This window comes from Thalassophryne amazonica, chromosome 5 (genome assembly GCF_902500255.1).
Source record: "Thalassophryne amazonica chromosome 5, fThaAma1.1, whole genome shotgun sequence".
In the NCBI taxonomy this organism is placed as follows: Eukaryota; Metazoa; Chordata; class Actinopteri; order Batrachoidiformes; family Batrachoididae; genus Thalassophryne; species Thalassophryne amazonica.
Genome location: NC_047107.1, coordinates 97,033,797 through 97,057,160, shown reverse-complemented (window position 1 = coordinate 97,057,160; position 23,364 = coordinate 97,033,797). Strand labels below are relative to the sequence as shown.

General features: G+C 41.6%; 1 protein-coding gene across 1 annotated transcript; it reads right to left on the bottom strand.

Annotated features, from left to right (window-relative positions):
• Positions 1-115: 115 nt before the first annotated feature.
• On the bottom strand, positions 116-22,313 carry LOC117509985 (protein shortage in chiasmata 1 ortholog). Its single transcript, XM_034169593.1, is given in 26 exon segments — positions 116-242; positions 332-410; positions 412-1,092; positions 2,307-2,456; positions 2,651-2,782; positions 5,024-5,111; positions 5,198-5,319; positions 7,440-7,551; positions 10,569-10,665; positions 10,745-10,920; positions 11,007-11,070; positions 13,886-13,958; positions 14,152-14,333; positions 14,431-14,523; positions 16,151-16,345; positions 16,872-17,093; positions 17,801-18,313; positions 18,489-18,713; positions 19,297-19,391; positions 20,291-20,420; positions 20,629-20,730; positions 20,814-20,955; positions 21,045-21,150; positions 21,344-21,506; positions 21,669-21,859; positions 22,300-22,313. Coding segments are annotated over 26 exon segments (4,233 nt in total). The 3' UTR covers positions 116-156.
• Positions 22,314-23,364: the final 1,051 nt, after the last annotated feature.

The following is a 23,364-nucleotide window of genomic DNA, read 5'->3' as shown; positions in this document are numbered from 1 at the left end:
TTTCTCTGAAAAGTTATTTCATAAGAGTACAAACCCTGGCTGTCTTAGAAGCTCTATTAACATTTTATGCTGTAAATAAAGAAAATCATTAAACACGACTTCTATTTTCATGAATCTACGACCTTCATGACACAGAACAGAACAAAACACTTGTGCTTAAAAAAATTTAAGCCTCGTCTGTCCGTCACTTCTCCCTGGAACCCTCTCGTAGCTCAGTCTCCCTCTCTTCAGAGGTGTCAGCACTGCAAAATGAACACAAGAAAATTTATCAAATTGTTAATTCAATGTGAATTTTTACAAGTAATGCAGCAAAATCTGGACCTTCATTCACCTGTGCCAACAAAGCCTGCGAGCTCGCCGTTCCTCTTCCTCTCTCGTCCGACCCAGCATTTGGGGCCATAGTTGGGTTAAAATGCTTGTCGTGTCTCCACAGCTGGAGAGGTCGTGCTGAGCTCGACACCACAGCAGAACATCTGGAGCAGGGCTCGGGTTGTAGGTGAGGCGGTGCGGGTCTCTGTAAGATGAAGAGTCGGTGAAGTCTTGAGAGTGTGAGTCCACTCGCTGCTGCAGTTTGGTCATGTGGTCCACTGTGGAGTCCTTGGTGAATGTGCTGAGACTGGTGGCCTGGAGGAAGCTGGCGTCTGTGCTGTTTGACGGCGCCCTCTGTGGCCATTTGCTGCTTGTTCTCTCCACGACTCTCCCCACTGTTCCAGCTGTGCTGCTCCAGACAGAAAACCTCACTCTGTCTCCAGCCTCCTCTTTCCATGGATCACCACAAGTCCAGGTCTGCTGCAAGTGGATCTCTGGGCTGCCAAATGAAGAACTCAGGTCTTGTTTAAAATCAGAACTGACGTTGCATATGTTTGAGGCTGTGTCCTGGTCACAAAAGCTTCTGGTTCCGAGCAGGAGAGCACCAGTCTGATCAGTACAGAAAGGTTCTGAAAGGGGACTGGACTGTGTGTCCTCAGCAGTTAGGGTCCAGGTGCTGTTTGGTGAACTGGTCGGACTGAGTGTCCCAGTGAACACGGCCTCAGGCTCCTGATGGCTGGATTCTGCGTTCAGCATGTAGAGGGAAGTGATGTCACTGAACAGCTAAAACCAGGAAGGGGAGTGATGCTGTTACAAAGACACTCAGGTGGTTCATTTATTTAAACTTATATCACGTTTAATAGTAATTCAAAGTGCTTTACATAAAATATACATGTCCTTCAGAAGTTAAGTGTACGGTCATTCACACGATAAACAATCACTGTAAATGGTCATGATCACATGCTCATTGGTTAAACACAGAAACTGAACTATTATTAGTAATGCTTGAAATTTTTAAAATGATTTATTTTTGAATATGGAGTAAGCAGGAATGGAAAATGGATGGATGGATTTTTTAATATTCAGTGTATCCTGGGGAGGCACGGTGGCTTAGTGGTTAGCACTGTTGAGTCGCAGCAAGAAGGCCTTGGGATCACTTCCCCTCCGGTCCCTTCTCTGTGGAGTTTGCATGTTCTCCCCGTGTTCACGTGGGTTCCTTCAGATCCTCCGGCATCCTCCCAGTTCCAAACACATGTAGAACTGGTGACACTAAATTCACCGGTGAAGTGAGTGAGAGTGTGAACGTGTCTGTCTGTCTGTGTGTGTCAGCCCTGTGATAGACTGGCAGACTGTCTGGGGTGTACCCCACCTCTCACCCTGTGACCCTTAATTGGAATAAGTGGGTGAGGGAAATGAAAGAATTAAAATCCTGCCACAATGAAAAAAAGACCACAGCAGAATGACGGAATATCCCAGTTCTCTTGCACGTGGTTAATACACTTGCCTGACAATGAGAAGGTCCCCGCATCAAGACCATCGATGCCACATTCAGCTTGTGCAATTGGAACTATTTGAGGAAGGGCATCCGGTGCAAACTTTGTACCAAATCATGATAAACTGGTACATTATTGAAATACTCATCACTGGCTGTATTTCATCAGGCATTGCTATATAATCTGCAATGTTATTTTGATACTATTATGAGCATACGTGCATTTTTAACTCCCATGATAGCTGCCACATTCACTGCAGTGGATTCCTTCCCAAACAGATTCTTCAAAAAAGGGTTTCTCACAAATGAAGCAATCATCAAAAGGCAGTGAAGCACTCAGTGTATTGTAAGGTCAGTGGCTGCAAACTGTCAACATCTCAAACTTACATGTCAATTAGAAATCGACTGATCCCACAACCCTCAAAGAGTTCACATCTGGTGTGTTGTCAGCTACAAACGTCAGATGTTACTCTTTCAAAATGGCAAACTCAACATCTTGGATCACCTTGAGAACTTTATGTGGCACTTCACCGAGCAGCTCCTTCAGCTGGGACAGCGAGGCCCTCAGGAGCCACTCCAGGGACGGTGCTCTTTGCAACATTAGCTGGCCAACCAGAGGATTGATACATGGGAACTGCGACAGGCATATTTCCTCCTTCGGAGACAAAGAAATCTGACTTAAGCATTAAATTAGTCTTCAGTCTGCAGTCACGATCCAGATGTGACATCAAGTTGTTGCTAAAGTTACTCCTGCTGTGTCATGAAAAAAAAACAAACCCTTCAGCTACATTTGATGATTCATGAATCCTTTCTGCAGCAGCAGCCTATGAGTTGTCATGTGGCCATTACCTCTGAGGGCAGCACAGTCAGCCAGTCTCTGTCCAGGTATCTGACAGGGTCCCGGTCAGTGGTCATCAGGGTGTGGAAGCAAATCTGGCTGATCCACTTGGCTATTTCCAACACTTCTGTCACAATCAGCACCTGACAGACACAAGAAGAGCAGAACCAGTGTGTTTGGATATTTTGGCTGCCCCATCAATCTTTATCTTTTGTTTGAGACTGATTAGTAGCTGCTGTGCAACTGGTAACATGCTCACTTTCATACAGGTACAGGCCTTTCACAGTAACTACTTTGTCAAGAGAACAGAAGTAACTGGACAACCTAAATGTAGGGATTAGTGTTCATACAAATCATCACTTTTACAGACAGTTTTCTTTTGATATGGTGGGGTGGATACATGAACATTTCCAAGTCAGCAGTATGCCTTGGACTTCATGTGCTTCAGCCATTAACAAATACAAACAGTGGGGTACTGTGTGCTAAATCGGTCTGGAGTGGACAGAGTTTCATAAAAACTGAGTGACTGTAAAAAGAAGGAGACTAGTGAAGCCACCAAGACAGCTATGACAACTCTGAACATGTTATATAGGCTTCTGAGGGTGTAAAAGGAAAAACTGCATTATGCAACGCGGAGTATATATATATATAAATAATGCTTCTCAGTTCTGCTCCACTAGGCCAAATAAATAGAAAAAATACGCTAAGCCACGTTTTGCTGTCGGTAGCCACGCTGCTTTAGTTCTCTCATCTGCCGCCTGTGTCAGCATTTCACTGTGGGCGGGGCTCTGGCAGCCCCTCAGTATACACACACAGCAGTGAACCAGGTAAAGCAAAGATAACATGTAATAGAGTAAGAGGTGTTTTTTTTTTTTTTTTTTGCAAAAGACTGGAATTACAACCTGAAATTCTTGAAGAAAAAGTCTAAATAGCCTTGGATCCAAAGCCATACTCCAAAGCTCCAGTGTGGTATGCAAATAGAGCCTAATAGTCTATTTTATTTGCTGTTATGTTGTGTAGGTGTGTCTTTATTCATTTAGGATATTTTAATATTTTTTCCAAATAACAATGTTTGAAAATCCATAAGAATTAAAGGTTTTCCATTTAATTTCATTTATATAGCACGAAATCACAACAAAGCTGCCTTAAGGCGCTTCACACAAGTAAGGTCTAAACCTAACCAAGAGCACCCCACAAGAGTACCCTAGAGCAAACACACAGGTGACAGTGGTAAGGAAAAACTCCATCTGATGATTTGAGGAAGAATCGTCAAGCAGACCAGACTCAAAGAGGTGACCCTCTGCTTGAGCCATCCTACCAACGCCATTGACAATACAATATAAAGGAAATTTTGGGAGTCGATGCTGGTGTCCAGGACAGGAGGCTTGTAGAAGAAGACGCCCACTCCTACTTCTGGATGGAGCCGCGCCTCAAACAGAGAGAAAACAATCAGGCATCAGAAAGACAACAAATAAGGTTCATTGCAATTTCAAAGTGTGTACTTACATAATTATACTATTATATTATCACTATATCAGGGACATAAAATCAAATCAAAATGTGGTGTTCCACTGATGGGTTAGGCTCCAGCCTCCCGTGACCCTTGATTGGCATAAGCGGGTATAGAAAATGGATGGAGGGATGGATGGTTGTTGTGTTCCTCTCTGTGTTCCTGCCAGTGGCACTGCTGACTGCTGATCGTGGACACCTGTGCCAGCTCTTCTACCAGGCTAATTATATACCCAGGATTTCTCCCAAGCTTCACCAGATTATTCTGAATTCCATGTGGTACTTTGTGGCTGTATTTTTTTCTAGTCTTGATCTCTGTGCCTCAGTAGCTTCTATTCTTGACTGTGTGACTTGATTCTAAGACCTGTTTGTGTTTTTTTTTTTGTCAGTACCAACCTGCTGCCACAGCTACCTCTCTGATGCCCCACCTGGTCTTGGCAACCCTCACAGGGCATCAGCAGTTTCCAGTGTCACTCCTTCCTCTAGTCTCTCCTCTCATGCTCAGTATTCATTCAATAAACCTGTTATATTTTACTGCTGCCCTTCTCATTTTGTGTCCTTTACCTGTTGCCTTTGGCTGTTATGGAATAAATCATAACACAAAACTATAATATCATTTATCTCAATTATTTCTGGGATAATGTATCATCAAAATGTATAATCAGTCATTATGACAGGCGTATGTATCCAGGTTAATAACACTGATCCTCTTAAGGTGTCCTGGAACAAGGCACTAATGATAAAACAGTACCACAAATGGCAGCGTATGATACTCCTCTTGCAGTAACTGACTTGTAGCTTTTTTCCACTTTGCTGAATTGATTAAATGCTGAGGAAGCTTAACAGAAAAAGAAAAAGGCAAGAAAATGTTCTACCTTTATGTCTAGATCTGGAGATCTCATTCCAAACAGCACCAGAGATGAATAAATCAACACCAAGTTGTTATAGGCTTCACTGGAAAATCTGGCACATACACAGAATCCAGAGTTAGTGAGTCTGTGTGCACATAGTGACTGTGTGTGTTTGTGTGCACATGTGCGGACACTAACCCTCCTCCCTGGCTGTCCGACCAGTGCAGGATGAGCCAGCAGCAGCTGTACTGCAGAGAGAGAGCCGTCAGCCGCATCACGACTGCCTCACAGGAACGCTGCTGACACAGTTCACCCTGCTCCTGCACAGCACACACACACACGTGTATATATACGAGGTCTGTCCATAAAGTATCGTACCTTTTTATTTTTTTTTAAACTATATGGATTTGATTCATATGTTTTCACGTCAGACAAGCTTGAACCCTTGTGCGCATGCGTGAGTTTTTCCACGCCTGTCGGTGACGTCATTCGGCTGTGAGCACGCCTTGTGGAAGGAGTGGTCCCGCCCCGTCATCAGATTTTCATTGTCTGGAAATGGCGGAATGATTTGAGGTTTTTTTCCATCAGAATTTTTTCAGAAGCTGTTAGAGACTGGCAGCTGGAAACTATTCGAAAAATGTATCTGGCTTTTGGTGAAAATTTTACAGGCTTCACAGAGAATAAGGTCTGGTAGTACAGCTTTAAGGACCCCTTTAAGGACGCTCAGCGCGCCGCGCTCCGAGCTGCGACGACACGGCACAAGCCACCGGACCATTTCTGAGCTGATGGCTCTGTGGATACGAGACTGTCGTGTGCTCTTTCTCTGGTTATCACAAGAGCTGGACATCAGCCATTTTCCGGCAGATTTCACTTTTAACAAGAGATTTTGTCATGGAAAGCTGCGCGGAGGCTTCGCGCGTAAAGACCGATTCGCTTTGGAAGCGAGACAAAGGAACACCTCCGTTTCGGCGTGTCAGAGGACAAGTTTGGACATGTCTATCTCAGCTTTCAATGCTTACCAGTCCAGTAAGTATCAGTGAAATTGTGGAGAGCTGGACATGTCCAGCTCTCCACAAGTCACGTCGTGACTATCTAGAGGAAGTAAAAGTCGTAAAAAGGTTTCCGTAGGTCAACCTGCGGAAGGATCATTGCTCAGGTCGTCTGCAAGTGATTTAGCACCAGGTTCTCCACAAACATGAGTTGCGTGGGAGGAGAGGGGCGGCCGCATATCCGGCCGCGCCCCAGTCCAGTCACGAGCGGCTCTGCTCACCGGGCCCCCCCAGGCCCAGCTATCAGGGGCCAACCGAAAATCCATGGCGCTTCAGTATCGCTTCATCTAGGCAGGATTCTGACTTAGAGGCGTTCAGTCATAATCCCACAGATGGTGGCTTCGCACCATTGGCTCCTCAGCCAAGCACATACACCAAATGTCTGAATCTGCGGTTCCTCTCGTACTGCCGTGTCATCGCAGCTCGGAGCGCGGCGCGCTGAGCGTCCTTAAAGGGGTCCTTAAAGCTGTACTACCAGACCTTATTCTCTGTGAAGCCCGTAAAATTTTCACCAAAAGCCAGATACATTTTTCGAATAGTTTCTAGTTGCCAGTCTCTAACAGCTTCTGAAAAAATTCTGATGGAAAAAACCCCAAATCATTCCACCATTTCCAGACAATGAAAATCCGACGACGGGGCGGGACCACTCCTTCCACAAGGCGTGCTCACAGGCGAATGATGTCACCGACAGACATGGAAAAACTCACGCATGCGCACAAGGGTTCAAGCTTGTCTGACGTGAAAACATATGAATCAAATCCATATAGTTAAAAAAAAAATAAAAAGGTACGATACTTTATGGACAGACCTCGTACACTTTATCAAAGCTATATGCTTTATTGAATCCATCCATGTCGGTTTTTTTAGCATGTTCATGCAGTACCGAATCTGCCCAGTAGAAGGAGATAAAACACTGATGAAATCCAGCAAAAAACAAACAAGCAAACTGACAAAAAACTGGATACATGACACATTAATTACTGTGACTCACTAAATGTCAGTACTGAGCTCATTCTCAACAAAAAATAACAAGTGAAAAATGGAATCTCTTCATTTATTTTTTGCTCATTAATAAAAGACATAGTAACGCACAGATAAACAACCACTCATATAGTCGAGTCAAATTTCTTACAAACTTTCTCTAATCGCAGCTACTGAAGCGTCAATACTGCACTCTTCCACATTCCTATTTTAATTACATACAAATATCCAAATACATTTTTCTCACACATGAGCACCACCTTGAAGAAGTCTACTTTGGTTTGAAACCCGAAGAATTCAGTTACAAATATGGGCAATGCCCACTAAGTGCAGTCTTATTTCATTTGGGAAGGAATTGTAGCATCAAGTATTTGAGGGCTGTGAGTGTTTTGCAGGATGCAGCATCGAACCTGAACCATGATGGCGGTACTCTCGTCCACTGTGATCACCACATAGTGATGGGTCCCGCCGAGTATCTGCAGTGATGGAGAGTGACTCCTCTCCAGCACACTTATATTAAACCTGCAACATCTCACACACACACACACACGATTCTCACCACATTGTGTTCATCATTTAAATGTAACCCTGGTATGATTTTTGTGTGTGTCTGAATGTTTCACATTCATGGTTGTAAATGAGCATGATGGGCCTGATCTACTAAGATCCCAAATAACGCCTGCTAAATTGTGCATGTTGGGCTGCTGAACACTTTGCAGGTGATTAACTAAGAATAATTGTGCACATGACAGCGACTGGTAGCATGATGTAGACAAGAATATATAAATGAAGATTTTGCGTGGAGAGCTGAAGAACAAAACTATTTTTTTGTGATGTGTCTATTAATATCTTAGCAACAGAAAGAGACAAGCACTCCGTTCCAAGACATCCTGAAACTACACAATCTTAGCTCTTGTTTCCATTTTTTCATGAGATGATATGTCACTCACTGCCACTCTGAGAAGTCAGAGAAGCACAAGTGCTACTGCATCATCTGAGTCTCTCTGTGCCTAAGTGGCTCAAGCATGTGTCAGTCTGGGATTCTGAGTAGTACTGACCAATGAGCACTCAGAAAATCAAAAAGAACCTATCCACCAATATGTGATCAGAGAATAAAAGAAGGAGAATTATCGTGGAAAAATGTACGTGAAATAATTCGACATTTGGATATGTGTGCATCAATTATGGATTTTAGCAACATGGGCATCACTGAGACACTATTATTACGACACTGAGGTATTTGAAAATAGAAGACATCCATTTGAGATTGGTAAGTGTATTCATTTAACAAATACACTCTTTTGCAATCTACACTCAGCTACATATGTGTGTAACATAAATGTTAACCGAGGCCATGCATGCACAACACAACAGATCTGTTTATCAGTAGACATTTGTTTGTTTTTTTGCTTGAGAATACACGTCACAATGATGTGTCATGGGTTTACAGTTAGTAACAAACCTCAGAGAAGCATGATAAACAGCATCAATCTCCATAATATAATTGATAAAAATGATGCTGTGACAAGCCGCTTTTTCACCGCAAAGCAAAAACTAAATTTATTTAGAAAGAAAAGCCCAATTTGAGTTTGCATTTCTTCACAAGACTGTCGATATGTGGCTTGAAGGTGAGGAAGTCATCAAGCAAGACACAGAGGTATTTGTACGTGTCAACCACCTCAATGACATTTCCTTTAGCTTGAGGCACATTCTTTGTGTTTTGCAAACATTAGTTGGGTCTTGTCAGCATTGAGCACCAGTTTTAGCTGCAGAAGTGTGTGCTGGACCACATTAAAAACTTTCTGTAGAGATTCAACAGCTTTAGCAGGGGTGATTCCAAAACAGTAAATAATTTGGTCATCAGCATAAAAATGCATATTAGCATCTGACACATTTTGGTCTAAGTCATTAATGTATATAAGGAACAAGAGGGGGCCAATATTGAACCCTGCGGCGCCCCCTTGTGGACATTCATACATTCAGAACACAGACCATCACACTAAATACAGTGTCCTGTCACTCAAATAATTTGCGAACCAGTAAATTACATAATCTGACAGTCTGAAACAAAGAAGCCTATGCTTTAAAACAACATGGTCCACAGAGTGAAAAGCTTTTGACAAATTAATACAAAGCTAAGTGCAGTACTGCTTTCTATCAAGAGCAACAAGTATACATCATTAATCACTTTTGTGGCAACAGTAATGGTGCTATGCTTTTTCTTGAAGCCTGATTGTAGTTTTGAGAGAAGCTCATTTGAACTCTTTTAACTGATCACAAACAAGAGTTTCAAGGATTTCTGACAAAACGTGCAAATTTGATATAGGCCTGTAGTTAGTTAAAACTGCTGGATCACCTCCTTTTAATAAAGAAGTATTAAAAGCTGACTTCCAAACTGATGGAATTTCATTGTTTTGGACTGAGCGATTAAAAAGGATTGTAAGAGGTTGTGCTACAAAATCAGCTGCCATTTTCAAAAAGTAGGGCTCTATCTTAATAGAGTATAAAAGTGTGATAGAGTATAATAGTCAACATCAGGGATGAACATGAGTCGGTTTGTTTTGGCTGGCAGCACAGTGGATTAGTGTTTAGCACTGATACCTCATAGCAAGAAGGTTGTGGAATCACTTCCCGCCCTTTCTGTGTGGAGTTTCCATGTTCTCCCTGTGTCTGCGTGGGTTCCCTCTGGGTGCTCCGACTTCCTCCCATTTCCAAAGACATGTAAGTTAAGTGAATTGGTGACTCTAAATTGACTGGAGGTGTGTGTGCATGTGTGAATGTGTTTGTCAGGCTATATGTGGTCCTGTCCAAGGTGTACCCTGCCTCAAGCCCTATGACTGCTGGGATAGGCTCCATGGCCCCTGTGACCCTTGAATGGACCTGAGTCCATCACGGGTTACTACTCCAGCAAAATCCAATGTCCATTTTACAGCTGGGCAGATTGAAACAATGCAGATTAAGTGTCTTGTCCAAGGACACAAACAGGTAGCACAAGTGGGAACTGAACCCAGGTCTACATATTGGCATATATGTAGACCTATCCCACTGATAGCTTATGGGGATAAGAGTTGGACTGCCAATAAGTAGACCTGGGTTCAATTCCAGGTCACACTACTTGATTGTGTCCTTGAACAAGACACTACATCTGTATGGTCTCAGTCCACCCAGCTGTAAGTGGGTACCAGCCCTGGCTGGGGAAGTAAACTGCGAAGGACGGGCAACTCAAAAACAGGGAGGGAGGGCTTCCTGGACAGAAACAGCACTAATGGTGCTCAGAGCCTGTGTAGGTCAGGTCAGTTCAGGAAGCATGGGCTAGTGACTGGATCCACCAAACCGTGTTGAATCCTGGATAGGAAACACCCAGGAGGACAGGTTTTACATGTAGGATTGTATCTGAGTTATATTTTGTCAGTCTAATTCATGTTTTGCTAAGCTGGAAACAATTTGCACTCAGCACAGTGACGATATTACATTTACGATGCCATCATGCCAATATGCAACATGTCAACATGCAATCCTGTGCGCACATGAACACTTACACTGACTCCAACGTCTGTAGCAGCAAAGGACAGTTGAGAAGCCCCTCCGTCACACACAAGATGTACGGCACATTGTCCCCCAAGCAAGAGTCTTTCTCTTTGAGGACAAAAAAGGGACACATTATCCCACACATTTCCTCCACAGGTCTGTGACTGTGTATTTGATGACAGCTGACCAGTGTGTTGGAGGACAGTGTGGAAGGTGAGGTGACTGATGCTCCTCTCTCGGCAGACTGTGACCCACGGAGACTGGCCTGGATGATCGTATTCCACCACCAGTGAGAAAGACTGCCAGGGGAAGTCTGCTCCGATATGCTGATCATAGACCACCACACACATGCTGTCGTGTATTCTGTAAAAACACACTTCTTAGTGTAGTGTCATGATATAACAACACTCAGTATGATTCATGAGGACTATGTTACATTACAAACACACCTGTTAATCATACAGGCACCGTTCACTTTAGTTTTAGCATCTTCAGGAGAAACTGCAGTTACAGCTGTATCAATGGTAAAAGAATACAGTTACGGTCTTTAGGAACATGGAACAATAGATTTATATTTTAAAAATGAATATCAAGCTAATTCTACCCTCATCACTTGAAAGGAAAAAAAATCACATCATCTTCATCCATCTCCAGCTCTGAGCTCTGTCTCGCACTTTGATTCTGTCTGCTTTGTGTTGTCATACACTGACACTCATGGCAACTCTTCAAACATCTTTATATCATACATCACTCCACTTTGTGCACTCCCTTTCTCACTATCTTGCCCCATGTATAACTTTTGTCCACCAGCCACATCCCTCTTTCTAGATTGTTCCTCATGTGCCCCTAGTTAACACCTGCCTTCTTTAAACACCTCCCAGCCATCACTCCCCTGCCAGTTTGTCATCTTTGTACACATTCCAGCCTCTTGTTTTCAGCCTTGATTTTTGCCTTGCCGTGTACCATGCTTTGCTCCATTCTCCTCTTGCCTCATCTCTTATGTCTGTGTCTGCTCGTGCCATTGATCCCTGCCTGAATATGACTGCGTTTTTACCTGATCCCAATTGTACCTCCGCTCTGCTGACTGGCCACGTGTGTACCGTACCACAGCCTGGAATAAAGACCATGTTTACTCTTACAACTAAGCCAAGTCTGGGAGTATGTTTTGGGGGTCCAGCTGCTCCGGGTGCCGGGCAGCCACCCGTCCTGACAACGACACATCTGGTCTCACCTAGAGTGGCTTAATTGAGAGAGTGGCATCAACTCAGAACATGGCGCTATTTTGGTTCCAACTGTGCTGAACTACTGAATGAACCTTTTATGTTTTCAACATTTTTTTAAAATCATGTAACCACATACAGCAACACATCCAGGTACAGGTACTATCAAAATTAATATAAAAATACTTAAGCTATCAAATTTACATAAATTTACAATTCATGATGGTTTATTTAATTAATTTAAAGTCGGATTTGTACTTCTGTAGCTCTGTAATTCCATGTCATGCAATGACGTGAGTGACAGTTTTAAAGTTCTCTGTCTCTGGATTATGCTTTATTATGGACTAATTTGACCCCCAACAAGCTTTTCTTTCTAAAATCATCACCTCCAAATCAAAGGTAAGCTGTACAGTTTAATCTTTTACCGACTTTGTGCTGTAAATATGTGAACTCTTCTGATCCATTTGTAATCAGAGCACACACTGCAAAAACTGTTATAATATGATGGCAGACGAAGCATAAAAGTGTCAAATCACAGCCTTTTGTGTCTGATTTAACAGGTGCACGTCAGGCTGCGGCTCCGAGTCTGAGGACGGTTTGAAAAAAACTAAATGGTCAGGCTTTTAATCAGGGAAATGACTCTGGTCCCACTTTCCTCAAATCGGCAAGTGTCAGAGAGCTGAACTTTAATTTTTTACCTCTGTTACTGTGCACGTCCAGACTGCTCAGGGTTTTTAATGGAAATACATTGCAATCGGATGGGACATTTTATCCGATGTGAGTGAAAAATCCGTTATACAAAATCTGTAATATACGGTGTTTATTACTTGGAAAACAATACAAAAACATTGGGACTTTATTTTGTCCGGTGACTGCAAATATCCGGTTTATACGATGATGGTTTAGTTGAGCTTTACTGTACATGGGACTGAACAATAAATTTACCTCTCAAAACTTTGACGATGTTGGCTTCCATCCTACAGAGCTGACTTCATTTTCCCAAATGTTTCTTATGTTCGGATCTGAAGGGAATCTGTACATCTTGAAGCCCTTGCTGTGTCTATTTGTGCCTCCAAATGCACAACAACTCTGCATTTTCAGCAATAAATACAATAGCTGGATTTACATGCAGACAGATCAACAGTGAACGCTATTTTGGAACCAAGATGTCAGCATGAGTCACGTGACCATTTTTTTTCAGCCTTGTCATGTCGCCACTCTTTCAATTAAGGCACTCCAGTCTCACCGCGTCTCGTAAACTGTCCTCCCACTCTTGCAGATACCCTTCAATCACAAATCAGTCCTGCCACTCTTCCCCAGCCACTTCACCCTGCCTGCACTCTTCTTCTCCTCTCTATTACACTATAACTATCAACCTTCACCTCCTCTGCTCGTTGCAACCACAAAATTCTACAGTGCTCCCTCTCATTTCTACACATGTACTCAGTCTTGCTGGTTTCTACTGATTTTCATTCCCCTTTGCTCCAGAGAGTACCCCCACCTCCTGGGTGCATTTTAATTGTAGATTTTTTTACGTTATGACACCGATGTATGTGTGAACACTTTTTTCCAAAACTGAGGTTTCATTTATACTCTAATAAGTTTATGCTTTTGATTCACTTTGTCAAATCATTAATTGTGAAAAGTAATTCCGTCTCAGTTGTTTCCTACCACTCCAGAAGCTCTTATGCTAATTTGGGCCACTATATAAGGCAACTTGTTTTTGTTGCTTCTACATCAACTATCCACCCATCATCTCCTTAAGCCAGGATGATGTGGACACACCATCTTGATTGCTAGACTGTCTTTTACCTTGTTTTTTAGACATTATGTGCTAAAAAAGCATGCAACTAATTGGCTCTTTTCAAATTTCCAAATTTGCTGTGACTCCTCTTCTTAAAACCATTGTGTTTGATTCACTGTGTAGCAATAACAAAGAGCATTGTTCCATGTGGATTTGTAAACATTCATACACCAGCATGTCTGACAATGGAACTACCAAAATTCACAGCAGGATGTATTTTATGTAAATTCCAGCCAACATTACCTGTAAAAACGATTAACCTAAAACATCATACAAATGAAACGGGGTTGCTTAAAGTGCTCACCAGTCACTTGACTCAGTGCTTCAATGATTATGGATCTGGCATCATCACATTCAACTGTTAATATGACAAGAATCTATATAGTAAAACATATTGCATTAACACAATAACAGTGGCAACAATAGTAAAACACATTATTAGATTAACATAGAAATATTGGCCGAAATGGTGCAATCATGACAATAATGATCAATCTGGAGAATAAAATGAGTCTACTACATTTCACTGTGCAGTATGAGTGTAGTTGTGCTCTTGTTGTTTACACTGACTTTTCCTGTTGTGTTTGGTGCTTTGATGTTGTGTAACCATGAGGCCAGCTGCTGCTGCAGCTCCAGCAGTTTGAAGTTGGGCTCCTGGTTCCTGTGACTGAGGTAGAGGATGATCTGCAGCCTCTTCATCAGCTGCTGCAGAGTCTGCTTGGTGCACGTCTCTGCTGCCTTTGTCAGGAACTCTAGTGGAAAGAGAAGACAAACTTGTAAATATGGGAATATGGTGCCGTATTGTCATATAATTGGAAAAGTATTATGATTGGTCACATATCTACTGACCCACAGCAGTAATGAGGGAACACCTGAGCAGAAGCTCTTTGACTGTCACCAGCAAATGAATCATAGTCACCTGGTTGAACAGGAGTTCCTGATCTGCATAGATTGATGAAAGACAACTGAATTTAGTTTGATCTTATATATTTGTACTATCATATATGGTTGCAGAACAAGTGGATAAGTGGAATAGCGAGCTGAGCTACCAACTTGTAGATGGGGATTCAATTGTAGCTATGTGCACTTGAAGACAACTGTCTGTGTCTTTGGAGAAGACATTTCATCTGTATCGTCCCAGTCCACCCGGTTGTAAACAAGTACCAGCCTCAGCTAGAAAATAACCTACCATGGACTAACATCACTTGCAGGTGGAGTCATCACACTATAGGAACTACAGCTAAGCACCAGTACAATGGGCCACAAATTGACCAAGTATGAGAAGTAAATCCTATATAGGCCTCAAGGCTCATTGGTGCCAGTGTTTACCTGCAGATTCCATGGCGTCAAGTGGATGACAGTCAATGACTCCCCATGGACGAGTTGCCAGTTACTTCCCCAGATAAAGCAGGTACCCATTTACAGCTGGTTAGACTGAGACAATGTAGATTAAGTGTCTTGTCACAGACAGGTAGCATGAGTGAGATTCAAACCCAAGTGTATACATTGGCAGACCAGCTCCTTATCCACTCAGCTACCTGATCTACACCTAGTATGGACCATTTTCAATTATATTTGGAATGTGTGAATTTTAAACGGTCTATCTGTCGACTTTAGAGTGTAATTAAATTATTCTAATTACATTCATGACATCTTCTCACGCTCACACTCATACACCAACATCAAGGTGCTGCCAAGGAAAAATCCCAAATACACACCAGGAACAAGTTGAGGATTAAGGACATTGCTCAAGGGCACATTAACAATCTTCCTGTCTGAACCAAGGATGAAGCCCACTTCTTTAACCTATAGACACCCCCACCCCAAAATGTATTTTGAATGCACATTGCAAAGAACCAATTTGATTGACAAATATGCTTCACATTAGGTTTATTAATTTATTTATGTTAAAATGACATAAGTCACTGGAGGGAAACGATATGAACGATATGTCTCAATCGATATGTCTCAATCTTAAAGCTACAGTGTGTATGATGATACGCATCTAGTGGCAGGGTTGGGGATGATATTATGCTGTTACCAGTCACAATTTTGTTTCCCTTCACATCTTTGGTGATGGGGATTCATGCACCCTTTTCTGCTCTTGTGATAAACAATGTGTATAATGATCCGTTTCACAAAAATAAGGTTCTCAATCTTGTTGGCCTGCACTAGCAAGCAATAAAGAGTGGAAGGAGGAATAATGACCAATTACTCTTCTTTTGTCATCAGTCTTCCAGCCATGCTGCAGAATGGGAAAGGTGGAGTAAGTATAGCTCTTTTGGGTTTCTTTTTCAAAATGGCAGTGCAATGTGGCGGCCTCCACTAGGGGGCCTGTTCCCATGTAGATACGAAGGGCTCATTTTAAGTTTATGAAACCACATCAATTCTTATTTCTGGTAATTATACATGAATGAACAAGCTGCCATGAATTCTATATTCCATTTCTGCTCATAAACACCCCTAAATCCTACAATATTCTAAAATATTATGCCTTTTTTTAAGATATACACACAGTTTAACATGTGCCAGACCAAACTGCTATAAATGCATTTCAGGTATGTCTCACCTCTGAGGAGCTCTGTGCTCTGTGTTTGTGTCCTGTAGACTGCCTTCTCCTGCTGTTTGAGGAGGAAGTGGGTTTGGTCCAGAGCCAGGCAGCTGAAGTCATCCAAACCTGAGAAGTTAAGTCCCAGTTGTCTGGCAGAGCACAGATGCGGCTGAGCAAAGGTCAGCAGCTCACAGAAGGCATGCTGCTGGCTATCTGCAAAGGAGACGGATGAGTTCCAATACCATGTGTACTGCATAATCTGCACTTTACGCCATCAAAGACAACCAGGCTTTTATGTGGTTTGTGGTAGAAAAAGTGAAGTTAACAGGACTATCAGTAAGTACTCTTAAAGAACTGTCTCTTTTGGATGGCTGAAATAGACTCTATGCAGGTTACCTTGTGTGTTTTTTGTTGTGGTTGCACTGCAACAAAGAGCTGTTAAAAACACGATAAAAACATTTATCTGAGGGAAATCATCTTGCTGCATGGACACTTGACAAGTGTCTTAAATTAAGACTGTTAAATCTAGAAATAAGCATGTCGAACACTTAAAATATGAAATTAACCCTTAAAACAAGATAAATCATCTAACACTTCTAAATCTAAAGTTTTTCTTTTTATCTTTGTAAGAACCAAATAATTTGCTGTGTACCAAGTTGAAAGTCCCTCAGACTTAGTGTTTTTAGACACCCCTTTTCATGCAGTGTGGAATGTTGATTTTGCTGTGAATGTGTGATACCTGAAGCTTGGACCTGTACAACTCTGCTCCCCTGTAAGTCCTGAGGGGTGTTCTGATTGACAGGAAGACTGATGAAGTGACCATCTGCTGTCTGCTCCCTGGATGCACTTCTTGAGACAGATGCGCTCATACAGGCTGGGTTCTTATCTGGTCTGTGCATCCTCTGCTCCAGAGGAGACTGCAGCTCAGACTGTACTGGTGTTTGTTCTTTCATCTTTGGTGCTGTAAACACAAGAGACATACAGTGGACGTAATAAATTCCGGTTAAGGGTGGAGGTATGTGCTGGTGTCCTCTCTCCACCACATAACAGAACTGCCCTGTGTCCTGATTGGCAGCAATGAGGCAGACCACAAGTCCATCCCACCACTTGCAAGTAATCATGTGTCTGCTGCAGCCAGGTGAAACGTGGAAATCCACTTGGCCTTTTCCAGTCTCTGGGGTCCTCAACATTGAGAGAAGTGCAAACTGGATCATGCTCAAGGACGCATGCTGCATCACAGCTGACAGATGGAAATACTCATGCATACACCATCTGACTTAGCCCAAGAAAAACTGGCTGTGAAAGTGAGCCAGTAGCGGGTAGGAGATATAAACTACCTTTGTGTGTCCTTGGACACAACACTTAATCTCCATTGTCTTTATCCAACCAGCTATAAACTGGTACCGGCTTTGGAAGGGGAACTAGCCTGAGTTGAACTGGCATATCCTGTCCAGGTGCAATCATAGATGCTCATACGCTTCATACAACGGACTCAAGAGATAAGCACAGGCACCAACAAGTCTTAGAGCCTATATACGTCTTACATCTACTTCTATCAAAGTGAACCATTTTTGCAGCATGTACTTATGTACAAATTCCTAATATATTCCAGAAAGACAATGAAAAGGTGTAACACAAGTGTTTATGAAATTCAGCTTCACAGTCTACCTGCATTAGTGTCAGAGCCTTGGGGTGTTCCAGTGACAGGCGCTGTATGCTGGGATCTCAACATCATGAAGGATGACAGAGGGTCCAAGTCCCTCTCTGGAAGAATACTGAAAACCTGGAGGTCTCTGTATCTGTCACTGACTTTCATTATTGAGGGGGAACTCTGATTAGAAATGGAAACAGGCTGTTGTAATTGAAGGTCATCTCGACTCATGTGCCTCAAGGTGTTCTTAAAATGAGGTGATGCAGCTGTAACTTCTGAGAACTTTTCTGTCGCTTCAGCTTTAGTGGTGGTGATAACAGGTTCAGAAAGCACAGATTTTTTGTCTAGGTGGTTGTTAATGGTAACATTGTCTGGCAGGAAGACATCGTGAGAAATATTAGCTATTTCTCGCAGAGGGGTATTGCATGGCGCAACTTCAGCATGAGAAGTAGAAGAGCCAGAATTTTCCAGATGAGGTAGCTGAAGTCTGTGTGTGTGACTCATCATGGATTTCTCCTCCAGACCACTGGCTGAGAAATAAGCAGAAGAAAAAAAAGAGGGACACGCAAGTAAGATGTCTGCTGTAACAACCTCAAACTTAATTATTATTACTTTTGCAAGAAAATGTCACCCTTTAAGCAAATGCATCTGTTATTATCTTGCAAGGGAAATGAATAAATGAAAAGTAGCCTCAACCATACTCACAGTGATTATAGTGGAGTGATATTTTACAGAAGTCTTCCGCATTGTCCTCTTTAGTGGAGGGACACTCAAAATTGATGCTCTCTGTAAACTCACAGATGATACCAACATCCATCTGCAACTGCAGGTTATCATCAGTGTTGGCAAAGCTTTGTTTCTCCACCTTCATCAGTTTCAAAGCATCTGACAGAAGCTGGAAGTCAAATACTGGTTCACATATTTGAGGCTCTGGAGAAACAAAAACAAAAGGTGACATTCATAATACTAAACTTCATGTGCAGACTAAGTGCACATGACATACAAATTCTATGGTGAATACAAAAACAGATCAAAGAGACAGAACTGACAATATTTGCAATAAAAAGCTGAAAATACTAATTAACAAGTAAGACTTATTTCTTCCAAAAAATATCTATGCAAAATATCCATGACTATTGTAATACACAAACCTCAGCATCCCATACAGTAATTTGTGAAAAACGCACAGTACACTAATATTTAATAGAAATTCTGACTGATTTTTCTCTTCAGATTTATTGTGCGTTATGTTTATATCAATGATTGTTATTTTACAATTTACAGTATGACACCTTGCTGAGTGTATGAGTCACAACATCAGTCAATTATGTGATGAATGACAGGTGGAAAATTCAGAAAATAATCCAAAAAGTGATGGATCTTTCATTTACACTTTTCAGATCTTTTAACCATCAGTATGTGAAGATGTTGAAGCTTTCACCTCACTTTATGACAAATCCTATTAATGAATGACTAAGTTGTTTCCACTGCCAAGATGAAAACCTGAATTTACCAGCCAAGATAAAATGCAGTATAAATGATGGATGCTTCTCTGCCATCCAAAGAGCCAGCTCCATCTCCTTTTGAACTTTCTCTGACATCAAAGACCTGCAAGATAATAATTAAAAATTTAAATAAATAAATGAACAGCATACCGTAAATCCTTTTGTAACTGCACAGAAGAGGTCTCCTCTAGTGCAAAATTGAAAGTGGGTCACACATATCACAATACAAAAAATATTTAGAAAAAATGACAGCTTCTTCGTATAAGATCATTTGTTCTACAACATCTTACAAAGTGGATTAACCATTGAGAGAGAGAAAGAAACGATCAGAATGCGAACTGTGTGACGCTCAGTGTGTAACTGATGTGGCTAATTCCAGATGACGGTTAAAGCCTTGTGTTGCCATAGAAATCATTGATTATTGAAAAACATTTCCTTGCTGTAAAATTTCTCTCATTTCTTTTTAGTTTATGTTCCACAAATGTAAACTTAGATGGTGTCTCTGTGGTGCACACAAATCAGCTTAACCCACAAATGTAACTATTACTGGACATGTCCAACCTTTTCACCATGTTTGGTGAAAGCCAGTTTCAATTTCATGCATTATCTCACAAACAGAAAGTTTAAAACGACCTTTTTAAGATATCCTACAATATTTAAGAGTTCCAATTCCAGGCCCAACTTTTATCAAAGATTTTTAAATGGTAAATGGACTGCATTTATATAGCGCTTTATAGCGTGACAAGTATAGTTGAGTGGAGAGTGTTTTGAACTTGACCAAAACATTCACCAAACCCTGGCAAATGCCAGCAACCATGTGGTGTTGTGTGACGAGTTTGTGGTGAGTAGTGGCAAGTTGTGTGGCAAGTGCTATACACATCTCAACCCCCCCCCCACACACACACACACCCTCACCCCCTGTGGGAGAGTAGTTTGGTGTATAGAATTTAAACTTTCTTGTGCATTAAATAATTAATGTTCTGTTTGATAATTGTCACTCACAGTTTTCCGAGTGGTGTTAGTTGTTCCTCAGGAAGTTCGCGGGTGGACACACACCAATGCGTTGGACTGTTCTCAGGAGTCGAGCTCAAAGTCAGGTCCAGCTCCATCTCAGTTGGAAGCAACATGTGTTCTTTAAGAAAGATTAAGTTAAAACACTACATCCAGAGAGCCCTCAGCAAAATGTCTGCACAGGTTGACTCCCATCTACATGTCAAGATCCAGGCATTTTTGATTTGAAAATTAAGAAGTGCATAAATAAAATTTAGATATACATTATACAGTATTTTCAATTTCTCAGTGACAGATAGTGATAATTTAATTATATTGTGTTGTGTTACCTGAAAAATCAAAGTCTATTTGTGCTCCATTTATTAGGAATTCTTGGTTGATCTCCTTTGGTCTGTCATATTTGGAAATATATGCCGACACTGAAAGAGTAACTGAAAGAAATTACAAGATTTTGCTTTTCTGTGATGTACAATTCTCTGATCTGAGTCTCATAAAAACACTGTAATACCCCCACCTTTCTGTAGTACTTCTATTACTGAAATTTGCTCATCTAATAGTTCAGAAGCAACATTCAGATGAGAACAAATACTTGAAAAGGTGGTGTAAATTTCTCGGTTTTCTTTCAGAGTGTCCATTACAACAGGTAACAGAAGAGACTGCAGAGAAAACCACCAGGGGTTAAAGAACGTTATACTACATGTACGTAACTAGACCATTTAGCACTTTGCTCTTACGTCTTCATTACCTCTTCGCTCAGGAGTGGCTCTTTAACATACTCCTCGTTAATGTCTGCACAGGCCTGAATTTCACCACTGCACACGCTGGGAGGTTTTTTGTAAGATGCACAGTGCCTGAAACAGTTTAATCCAACAGTGTGTGATGTTATGGAAAAAAGTGCATGGCTCACTCAAACCTGTGTGGTAATGTGCCGTTTCCACCCTGCAGCCAACACTATTGACCCCATTATGACACAGGAAGATTTTTCCATATTACTTTTTTTCAATTGCTTCCCCATACAATAGCTGTGGATATACACATTTTCACCTGAATATGCTGTCCTTGGAGACAAAGTTTCCCAAAGAGTTCTGTAGAGGGTCAGCCACAGGAAGTGTCCTCAGCCTGGACAGTTTAGCCTTCAGTGTGGGCAAGTGTGTCCTAAACTGTGGAAGGTGATCAACGACCATAATCTCTTCTGGGAGGAGGAGGTCTTTGAAAGAATGAAGTAGATTTTTACAAAACAAGACTTCTTTTCTCAGTATAATCAGAGAAATATCCATTGTCATTCTTCCAAACAATTGCATGTAGGGATGCTAAAATGAGATGTGACCAACAATTAAATAAAATTAGAAAAAGACTGATTAACTGTTACCCTTTTTCTCATTTTGGGGGCGCATCTCTTCCGGTGTCAACTTGAAAAATGTTTCCTGACAGGGATCTCTGTTCTCTGACTCTTTTAACAGATAATAATACTCATCCTGGTTGAGATAATTTGGTGAGTTCGGATTAGAACTGGGGATCACATCGAGGTCCCCTCTGAGCTGATTCAGAGTGATGTGAAAGCTAGAATACGTAAAAAAGAATGAGCCATTTTATTGCAGTTGTAGGGAAATGCTACACAATGAAACAGTTGCAATGCCTTTTTAAAAAGTGGTGGCACCTTTCTAGTGAAGTAAACAGTTGTTTTGTTACTTTGAGGTCATCAAGGACAGAACTACTGACAAGAAGGTTGCAAGAAGAGATCACATTTCCTGTCAAATGGATAAGACAGCAACATGAACAAATCTTTAATTTGGTCAACAGTCACATCACAGTTAAAGTTATGTGTGAGCTAAAGGGTTTATGTTTACCTAAAGAAAAAACAATTGTTTTTTATGGTTGTAGAAAAAAATAATGTGTATATCTTACAGCAACCACCATGTACTGTATGTATGCACACTGACACTGAAACAAAAAATAAATGTAATCTTTTTTGCAGAACAAGTGAGCACATCTCAGCATACTTTGGTCCAGTCATTGTATCCAGCTATTGAGGTGGGGGCTACCACTGAGGTGCTATCTAGATTCACGGAATTTAATAGTATTTCACTAGGTGTGCTGATGAAACTCGTGATGTCTACTAAAAGCACAACTTGTTTATTTGATCCTGTACAAACAAAATTGTTTAAGGACCTGTGGCCCACTCTTGGGCCGACTGTGCTGGAAATTGTTAACCTTTCACTAAACTCTGGATCTGTTCCAAATTGTTTTAAATCCGCAGTGGTTAAACCACTACTCAAGAAATCTAATCTTGATCCTGGTGTATTGAAAAATTATAGGCTGATATCAAATCTATCATTCTGCTCTAAAATTCTGGAAAAGGTGGTTTCACGGTAGCTCGTGGACTATCTTACTGAGAATGATCTTTCTGAGCCACAGCAGTCTGCTTTTAGAAAACATCACTCCACAGAAACAGCACTTATTAAAGTAGTTAATGATCTTCTGCGAGCAATGGACTCGGATACTACTACAATATTGGTGTTGCTGGATCTCAGTGCTGCGTTTGACACCATTGATCATCATATTCTACTTCATAGGCTAGAAAACTGTTTTGGGATTACTGGAACTGCTCTTGCGTGGTTGACGTCTTATCTGTCTGGTCATTCCCACTGCGTTTTGTGCAATGACACTACCTCTGATTTTAGGGGCATGAAGTTCGGGGTTCTGCAGGGATCTGTTCTGGGTCCCCTGCTTTTTTTCCCTGTATATGGCACCCCTTGGGAACATTTTGCGGCGTTTTGGGGTTGCTTTTCATTGCTATGCTGAGGACACTGTTGTATATGCCGATAGCTGCTGGAAATCCTATCCACATAAAATCTTTAGAGGACTGTCTCGCAGCAGTGAGAAGTTGGATGTCTAGCAACTTTCTACTTTTGAACTCTGATAAGACTGAAATGATGGATCAATTTGATCAGCTAGCACTTAGCCTAGGTTCATGTGTTATACATCATACTGACAAAGTGAGGAACCTTGGGGTAATTTTTGATCCTACGTTGTCCTTTGACCTCCACATTAGGGACATTATGAGG